General features: G+C 45.8%; 1 protein-coding gene across 1 annotated transcript in view; it reads left to right on the plus strand.

Annotated features, from left to right (window-relative positions):
- The window catches only part of BCL2L13 (BCL2 like 13), a 35,036-nt gene extending 26,915 nt beyond the window's left edge, over positions 1-8,121 (plus strand). The window contains exon 7 of the mRNA XM_041484356.1: positions 6,224-8,121. Within this exon, the coding sequence (XP_041340290.1) occupies positions 6,224-7,033 (810 nt within the window). The 3' untranslated portion in view covers positions 7,034-8,121. The remainder of the gene's footprint in view (positions 1-6,223) is intronic.
- The last annotated feature ends 1,821 nt before the right edge of the window (positions 8,122-9,942 follow it).

Here is a 9,942-nt window from a genome sequence, read left to right on the forward strand (position 1 = left end):
AGGATCATTTCTGCACGCTGTTCTAGCCAAAGCATTCCTTGAAGGGAATGAGAGCAGTGGCTGCAATATCAGAGTGCTTTGATGTGGTTCACTTGACCTTCTTTTCCTTTTTTTTATTTAATAAAAAGTGCAATCCTATTTGTAAGAACTCTGCTCTCTTTTTCTTGGCTCCACCTATCTTGACAGTTTCAGAGGGATGAACAGAGAGGCACAGTAAGCGCCTGAGGGCTTTTTGGGACTTCTTTATATTTTAAAATGTTTTGTTCTGGATCTGAGTGTTGTCAGAAGCTCCTTTATAATCCATTTCTCTGAAGGATTAGTGGGTGATACTGTCAGATCTGACTTCCACGAGGGTCTGAAAAGGTTTGGTATGACTGGGCTGGGCATGGAGACAGGGAGCAGATGGAGCCTCAGCCTGGGCACACCCAGGTGGGAGTGAAGCCATTCCTGGGCACAGGCACCCCTGCTCCAGCACACAGCTGCTCCTCTGCCCCAGCTGCACATCATGCAACGAGCACATTCCCAGCTCTAGGGAAGTTTGTTGTTGTGGGAAGTTTGCTTATTTCCCCGTGGGAGATGTCTTAGGATCCCTGCACACGGGCCAGTTTGTCACTCCTTGCCTCTTGTTTTTCAGGCACTGGATTTTAAGCACAAATGCATTGGATGGGTTCCTGGTGCTCGTTGCTGTGACACTGTTGGTGTGGGGAAGGTGGCCACAGAAGCATAAAATGTCCTGAGTTGGAAGGGACCCACAAGGATCCCTGAGTCCAAGCCCTGAGCCACACCGTGTGCCTGAGAGCACTGTCCAAGCACCTCTGGAACTTCATTTCTCTTTGGGATAGGTTATGTTACAAGACATATTTCTTTCACCTAAGAAACTTACTAGCTGAGTTGAGTGGTCAAAAATGTTATTATAGCCAAGCTTGCTCTCCTGGGACACTGTGTTCTGCAAGCATTTCCTCTTGAACCTCAGGATGCTCTTTTTCTCAGGGATTTTATGTGGCTCTGTTTAGTTTCATGTTGAGGGGTTGAAGCTCAGGGAACATGGAGGTTTTTTCCTCTGGTGGCTCTCTCTGACCTGTACAGAATTTTTGCCTGTCTTGGACAAAATCAGGATCTGGGGGGTACAGGTGGCTTGCTGGGCTGTATATTTTTCAGGTGGGCTTTTTTGTGTCCAGAAATGAGTTTTGTGTGAGTTGCCTATCCACATCATTCCTTGTTTTTACTTCAAGAACTGAACCAGAGAGACCAGTTGAACTTTTAAGAACACTTAAAACCAAACCCTAGAAGAAGTTTCAAGAGCAGGTAGACACAGCTGTTTTGCATTTTCCTGGTGTTTGGAATTTACAGGGCAAGGCATTGGAAGTCTGCTGTAAGATGCAGCAAATGCTCTATTGGACACCTTAATGGGGATCTCTTCTGCTCTAATTTCATCTCTATTGTAGATGCAGTGTGTGTTACTACTCCTACTATTTTTTTGTAGAGAAATGAGTTGCTTTTATCTTTGAGACATTCAGAATTTTGATTTAAGTATCTCTTGGCACCAGAAGCAGCTTTGTATAAATCATGCTGAAATTATTATTTTGTTAAATAAGAATTTTTTTTTCTTTATGTGTAGTTTAAGGTTTTTCTGTTTAGCAAATACATACTGTAGGTAATGAGCCTGTTTGTTTGTATACACTTAATAATAGAAATAGTGGCAAACTGTGAAAGATAATATAGACAACATAAGAGTCAGTTTCTATGTTTTAGGGGAGGTTTTGTTATGTTTGCTGGCTTTAAATCATAATTGAAAGTTAACAGGTGTTTTTAAGAACAGTTCTGTAGTATATTATTGTAGGAGCTTTCAGACCTTTTTTTTCATTATTTTGTTACCGTCTTGCTGCTGTCCAGTGTGGCTCTCTCACCCTGTAGCTTAGCCTCTCCTGAGGGCAGGTGTGCCACATCTGTTAACAGTGCTTCCTGTCACTTGTACAAGTGGAACTTGAAGATTGTGGAACGTATGGGGATAAGGGGTGGAATGTCCTAGGGTGAGGTTATGATGCTTGTATCCCCAATCGTGTGTTCTGTTAGTGCTGGATATTATGTACTGTGCCAATATTCAGATCCAAGCACTGATTGGTTTGACCACAACCTCCCAAAAAATTCACTTCCTTCTTAACCTACGACATTGGGTCAAACCCCATAAGCTGAGGACAGTGATTGATTTCCCTAGCTGATCTTTTCTCCAAGACTGCCTCATGGGATGTGGCTGTGTTCTAGCCAAGCAGGGAAATGTGCAGTTCTCTGTCTCCTCATAAGCTGTGCCAACTCTTCCCTCAAGTGGCAGTGGTTGGGATCAGGAGTGGCAGGAAGCTGCAGTGGGGGACTCCAGCTATTCTGCCACACCTGATGTGGTTCTCTAAATGTGCTGGAGAGGAAAAGCACTCCCAAGTTGGCAAGTTTCCAACCACAAATTTGAAAAAGAACAACCCTGATGTTTCTGGTTTGCAGCAGTGTACTGTCTATTTACAATAAACAAAGCAGATAAAGAAATGCTTACATACATTCCTTACTTACTATTAAAACTAAAATGTAGGGCTTATATAAGGCCTCCTCAGGTTATTAAAAATCCTTCCACATGTTCCATCCTGTCCTGAAATAATCTGCCTGTTGGAGCGTTGCTTCTGGGTCACATCTGTAGATGAATCAAGAGAGTTGTCCTAAGTGTCATTCAGTTTTTATTGCAGCTGCTTTAAAAGGAAAGAAAACCCCACCAAAGTGCAAACCTCAACTGAACCAGCACAAAATCCGAGCTTTATCCGCTTGACTTTATGTATTAAATCTTAATTCAGCTCAAGAAATATTAATCACGTATCCTTAATAATGCCTATTACTGTCTGGATTTTCAATTAAAGCTTCACAAGCTTTTCACGAAAAAGTGCAGGAATTGCCAGTGTGTCAGCTCTGCCCCAGCCTTCCCAGGCAGGGAGATCTGTCTGTCCAGGCCTGGGCAGCTGTGGCCCTGAGGCACTGACATGGAAGGTAAATTGTCTGTAAAGACAGAAAGGAACCAGCCAGGCTGCACAAGGCTCTGATTTATAGGGAGCCAGCAGTGATAACTCTTTTGAGGTCAGCACAGTCTGCGTGAGAAGAGGAACAATAAAACTCTTGAGTCCCTTTGGCCCTGCTGCTGGAGGCAGGCTGCGTGTGTAGTGTTGTTACACTTACTGACATGGGATTTGAAATTATGAGGATGGCCCATGTTCCTTGTGTAACCATCCCTTCATTTCCTTACCCTCTCCAAAGCAGTTTGTCCTGCATGTTACCCTCTGGATGTGCCCAGACCTTGCCTGTATTTTGTGAGAAGCAAATCTCCAGTGAAGGTACATATGTAGAAATATCAGGACGGTTGTAACTTCAGGGCAGTCTCTGTACCCCCTGTCCCCATGACTACAGGTGGCTGCATTCTCCCCTCTGTGGGCTGCTGAGTCATGGCTCAGAGCCTCTTGGCTTTCACCAGTGCACAGTGTGTGAATTCAGGGGAATTCAGGCCGTCTCAGTGTAGCCCTTGTTGGTGTTTTTTTTTTTTTGTTGCAATCACCAGAGCTCACAAATCCTCAGCAGCACAGTGTATTTTTGGAGTATTTTTGTATATGCCTCATGCTGAGTGAGTCAGTGCACGTGTGCACTTCCACTGGAATGTTAAGAGCAGAGCTGTTATCAGTGGTGTGTGTCCCTGCTCTTTCTTCTAATGTCACACCACAGACATGGTCTAGTGTGTTGTGATGTGGTGTGGACGGGAAATAAATTCATCCTGATTTGTGGGGGTGAAGAGCTGAACAGAGAGGAGGATAGTACAGATGTTCATGGCACTGCAGGCTTTACCCCTAATTATTTTGTTGTTTAATTGCAGCTTTTCTGAGTGTGTCACCTGTGGAAGTAAAAAATTTGCTTTGATTGTAGGTGTCTCTTAGTGGCTTATATTCCAGTGAGAGTATTTCCTACTTAACAACGTCCAGGGCAAAACCTGCTGGTCAGAGGGGTGAGTGTGCAGTCTCAGAGTGTGTGGGCAGCAGGCTGCCTGTCCATCCTCAGCAGAGGCTGGGGGAAGCCAAGGACAGTGGCTGACTCCCTGCTGTGCTGCTTTCCAGTGTCTGCTGGAACAGGACAGGTTTGGATCCTGTCCTCCCACGCTGCACAGCAGCCCTGGCCCTCGCTCAGTGCTTGGTCTCTTTGGATCCAGTAACCTCTGCCTTTACTTCAGTTTCTTGGCTCCTCTTTGCCACTGCTCTTATTTGCACTGCTGGTTGCTTCCTCCTACGTGCAGAGCTCTGTTTTGTTTTAATGGCCTGAATGGCATTATTAAAAAAAAAAATTTAGTTATTCTACTGGAACATGACTTTCAAGAGGATACTGGAGTCTTGAACTGTCAGTGGCTGCTTGCAGAGCAGAGCTTGCTTTGGGTTTGGCACATGGTTGGTGTCTGGTGTCTGAACTTTTTCACAATTGTAATGTTTTACTCATTTTTATTGCACTCTGAACTAAGACTTTGTGGTGATCCTCAAATGGTTAGTGAACAGCTTAATTGCTTTTAACCCTTCCCCTGAGGAACTCTTTGCATTATTTTACTTTGGTTCCTGAACATTTTACCAAGCTGGATGATGTTTCCCACAACAATTTAAAGGCATTTATGAAGAAAAGTTCCTTTTCAAGTGTTCTGTAATACTCCTTTGCCCATGACCAAATATTTTCCAAGATTCCATGGGCTAAGGGTTAAAAATATCTCCACAAAATAAGAAGTGTGGTTGTTTTTAACTGGATGAGTTCCTGACACAGGTCACTGTGTGAATCCCTAAAAAATTTGGAACAACCAAGGAGGTATCTTTGAATGGGAATCTATAGGTAGGAATCAAGCCCCAAATTCACAGGGAAGGGTTTAAAAAAGGGATAACTGCTCAGAGTGCCTTAGGAGAGCTATTGTGTGTGGAAGGGAGCATGGAGAAAGAGAAGGAATGGAATTTTTTGTTATGATGGATTGTAGAGGAAAGTTTGGAATTTGCACAGAAGGGGCTCCCAGCACTGCAGTACTTGATAGAATGTTCAAGTCATTCTTGTTACAAGCAAGAAAGTTACTGAGTCTTTGTTAATTATTGTACAGACTTCTATTATATGGCATAGGAAACTTCGGAATTCCTCTCTGCCCCCATCTCTTTGTCCTCATTTCAGCTGGAATCCAGTTAGTTTTCTTCCTAGCTGGTACAATTCTCTGGTTTGGATTTAGGAGGAGAGTGACACTGGTAACACCCTGATGTTTTAGTTGTTGCTCAGTGCTTACCCTGAGTCAAGGACTTGCAGTGTCTCGTGCTGTGCCAGTGAGGAGAGGCACAGGAGGCTGGGAGGGAGCGTGGCCAGGGCAGCTGACCCGAGCTGGCCAAAGGGATATTCCAGACCGTGGAACACAGAGCCCAGTACACGAACTGGGCTGATTGCAGGGAATCAGTATTTTACACTTGCAGTTTCTCCAGCTGAAACCCATTGTCAAATTTTTGGGATGCTTACAGATTTTTTCTAGCTAAATAAAAGCAAGCAAACCCTATCACCATCTCTGGGTGTCTGTGCTTGGTTGTTGTTTCAACTTCAGGTGTGTAGCCAAAGTTACGACGGCAGTTTTTGAAAGTGAACTTGCATAAGAATAGCTAAAATTGTAGTAAAATATTAGAATTATTGTAGATTCCAATTTTGTTGGTACAAAGTAGAAATTCAGGTTTCACATAACACTGGAAATGGGATAAAATTGATATAAGAGGAATGCTGTTAGATGAAAATGGACAAGCAATAGAGAGCACTTGCACAGAAAGGAGTGGGGAGTGATACTCAGCTGGGATCGTGTATTGTGTTTGCTTTCTTTTTCTTTCTTCCATTGCAGTTTGATTTCAGACTTCAGTGTCTTGTCAGGTTAATAATGCCCACGTGGTGCATTTTTGGTGATGTCATGGTGATAAAGTCAGGGAAAGGAGGAGCTCCCAGCAAAGCTCATGTAAGGGTTTCCATTCTCTGGACACGCCAGCTGGGTTCTGTGATCTCCACTGAAATGTGGGTCAGGCAGCTGCTGCTCCTGCAGGGGCCCTCTCATCTTTCTTCCAGCTCACCAAGTTTCCAGGTGTCCTGTTCTGTTCTGTCCCATCTGGGACGGAATGCTGAAGGAATCGCTCACGTGTTGTGTCCTCCTATTTGTTCGCAGGGAACAGTCTTCACTTTGGAATCCGAAGAGGAAGAGTATCCCGGGCTCATTGCAGAGGACAGCAATGACATCTACATCCTGACCAGTGACAACTCAGGGCAGGTGAGCCCCCCGGAGTCCCCCACGGTGACCACGTCGTGGCAGTCGGAGGGCCTGCCCGTGTCCCTGTCGGCGAGCCAGAGCTGGCACACGGAGAGCCTGCCCGTCTCCCTGGGACCTGAGTCCTGGCAGCAAGTGGCTATGGATCCCGAAGAAGTCAAAAGCCTGGACAGCAATGGAGGGGCTGAAGAGAGGAGTGAGAACAACTCTTCCAACTCTGACATTGTTCACGTGGAGAAGGAAGAGATACCAGAGGGGATTGAGGAAGCAGTGGTGCCAGCTGGGGCTGCAGAGACCATACAGGCAGCCTTTCCAGAAACCTCTGCTTCTTTACAGGAAATAAAACCTCCTGAAATTGCTGCTGCTGAAAAAGCACATCCCTCTGCACTTCTGCGTACAAAACAGGAGGAAAAGGGAAAAGCAGCTGAAGAGCTTGTTGAACCTGAAATCCCCGTGTTAAGTAAACCTGTCCCAAAGTTAGCCCCATCAGAAGAAAAGGCTGCACCAGAACCTGAGAAAATACTGCTTCCAGGGGAAAAAAAAGTGGGGAAAGAGGGCCATTTGGAAGAAATAGAAGAGAAATCCTCAGCTGCAGAGGAGAAGCCTATCCTGTTGCCAGAAGGGAAATCTATACTGCTGTACGGCGGGGCTGCCGCGGTCGCTATATTGGCTGTGGCAGTCGGAGTAGCGCTGGCGCTTAGGAAAAAGTAACGGAGCTCTCTTGAGGAGGAGGGAGGAGAGAAGAGAGCACATCCAATTTTTGTAGTTGTGTTACCTAAAGGTTGAGCTGCCTGCTGTTTAATTGGACTTTTGAGTAACTCAGTGGTGATGAGGTGAGGTTGTTCAATAAGCCTCCAGCTACGGACAATCATGTTTTTAGTAGAATCGGGGAGGGGACTGGTTTTTCGTGATTAAAGTACGGGGGTATTTTTAAAAAAAAAACAAAAAAATCTGCAAATTTAAGAACTTAAAGTGCAGGTGCTGAAGAAAGGGGTGCTCATACTCTAGGAACTGGAACAAAGGATCCCCAGGGGAAGGGGAGAGCCAGCTGCTGCCAGCCCCTGGAGATTTTGGCTTCTCAGATTGAACGCTATTGCAGCTGTGCTGTCTTGTCACTTCCCGTTGCGCCCCGAGCCCCTCCTAACAAACATTAGCCAACCTGAGTCCTGTAGCGAGAGGCTGGTGTCCCTTTTGTCTCAGCTTCCTCTCAGGTACAGCACTGCTCCTCATAACCTTCCAGGTTCCTCCTAAGCCCCAGTGGGACAGTGCTTATTCTTACCTCTTGGCTCACACTGGTTTTGGCCCCTAACGTTTACTGGAGCCCCATCCTGTGAAGATGCTGCCTCTCTATAGCTGTATTATCTCTGAGCATCCTGGTGTTGTTGGGGCAGAGGTGCTGCCCAGGAGGGTGGGAGGGACACTGCTATTTGCTGGTTTGAGAATCCATTTGCTCTGCTCCTGCCCAGCCCACTATACTGCAAACCCTTCAGTTACCAGAGGTACGAAATGGATGCTGGGCACGGTGCCCTTGGGATCACTATTCTGATATTTGGGGTATATTCAGCAAAAATAGAGCAAACCCGTGTGGAAGCAAGGCCAGTGCCTCAAGTGCAATTCAGATGTTAAACGCTCTGCTGTCCTGTGTCACGCTGCAGTCTGCATTGTCTTTCCCAAGTTAAGCACAGAGTGTATTTAGTCCTAACTCGGTCTTGCCTGTGACAGAATCCCAGATATATAAAGCAATGGATTCTAGTAACTGAGCAAAAGAGCATTAAACATCTCTATCTGCTTGTTCCTGACCTGCCCCGAGTGCTGTTCAGTGCGATTTCTTTTGCGACTCTGAATCTGTAATTACCTAAACTTACAGGTTCACAAATTATGAGCAATTAACTTTGGCAAAAAAAGGAAATCCCCCTTCCTGCAGTCACAACACTTTAGGTGTGTGTGGAGAGAAGCCTTTCAAGTACTGCTCAGTGGGATCCAGCCACAAGTGTTCCTCTTCCAGCACATTGGTGTCTGTCCTTGTCCAGCTGTAGCTCCGTGGGCAGCACCCTGTGCTTCCCAGGCAGAACTGAGGATGCATCTCTGAGGGTTGGTGCCGGCACTGTGGCTTAGACCAGATGGAGGAAGGTGAAAGGGAACTTGTGATAATGTAAAAAATGAAACATGAGCTTATGGGGAGTCCTTGCAAAGCACAAAGACAAGGTACTTTCATTTCTAAATAACCATATCCAGAGTACATCTCCTGATGAGCCTGTTTCTTAAGGGATCTCAGAATGAAGAGATCTTAGCATATTCTCTATTTTAGGATATTCTTGCTGCATTTTCCTATCCCAGGATGCTGGAAAGCTAGTCAGAATGTGTCAGATATTGAGGAATTATTTTTGTGAAATGGATTTTCTAGAAAACTTACTGGATTTTGAACACTGTGTGTGTGAAGTTGACTATTAAGAAGAAGGGTTGTGTGTATACTGCCGCTGTGGACTGAACTTGGGAGCTCTGGAGTTCTGGACTGTACTGTTGATCATTGATTGCTCTTCTTCCATGTATAAAACATAGCAGGTTGGCCTTATCAGAAAAAAAACAAAAACAAACCAAATCTTTTATCGCATTGCAAAATGGAATTGACTGGTTTTTTCCCCATTTTCTGTTGCCCTGCTGGTGCTCATTGCTGTGCTGTGTCCCCAGAAGGGGTTGCTGGGACCTCCTCATGCCACAGGGGCTCTCTGCTGTCTGCCTTCCCACCAGGGCAGTTCCCCCTCCTGGCCCCTTGCAGGAGCTTCCCCCACGTGGAGGAAAGGTCTCTATGCTCCATCTGTCACGGGCATGCAGGAACAGCTTTGCTTCATTTCACATGTCGTGTTTATCAGGGACTGGGGCAGTCCCTGAGGTGGCAAGGGCAGCTTTATTGCTTGGTCACTCGGGGCAGGGCTGCCCCTCTCCTTTGGCTTTGGGTTCTTCTCTGGGCACGAACTGTTCTTAACCACATCCCCTCCTTCCTGAACCTGCTTCTGGTACAGCCCCAGCTCTAGGCACACAGCAGGTTACTCTGAAGCAGAGGTGGAGTCTGTGGACACTCTGGATAACTTGTGTACCAGTGGGGGAGGGTGGAGCTGGTGTTACTTCATCTTCTCTGTGCATGGGGTTGTTGCAATAGTAGTGTGGAGATGGGTAGAGGACAAGAATAAACAAGAATAAATTCAAGCTGGCAAGGGAAAAAGTTCAAAACTTACTGACACAAGGAGCCCAGTGGGGCATGAAATAAGCTTCCATGCACAGCAGTGAGAAGGTGGCAGCAGTAGTAAGGAAAGTAAATGACTGTGTTAGGCATTTTTGTGGTCAGGCAGAAGCCTTGAGTATCAGGTGTGTTGCTGCATTTCATGGAGCATCAGTTGCCCTCTATGTTTTTGTTGCTTGGTCCTTTCTTTATAATGTTCTTTTCCTTCTGGGGTCTTTTAGATTTGGCACATCAGCGAGAATTCGAACTGACCACGTGTTCAGAAAATTTATTGCACGAGTCTCTTTCCTCTGGGAACACTCCTCTAGTTAAAAAGGTCAGCTGTGGGGTTGAATTCTGTGGAGTTTGGGGCCCTGTGGTCAGAGCTGGGGCAGGCTGTGGA

This window comes from Pyrgilauda ruficollis, unplaced genomic scaffold, assembly GCF_017590135.1.
Source record: "Pyrgilauda ruficollis isolate IOZ18807 unplaced genomic scaffold, ASM1759013v1 scaffold66, whole genome shotgun sequence".
In the NCBI taxonomy this organism is placed as follows: Eukaryota; Metazoa; Chordata; class Aves; order Passeriformes; family Passeridae; genus Pyrgilauda; species Pyrgilauda ruficollis.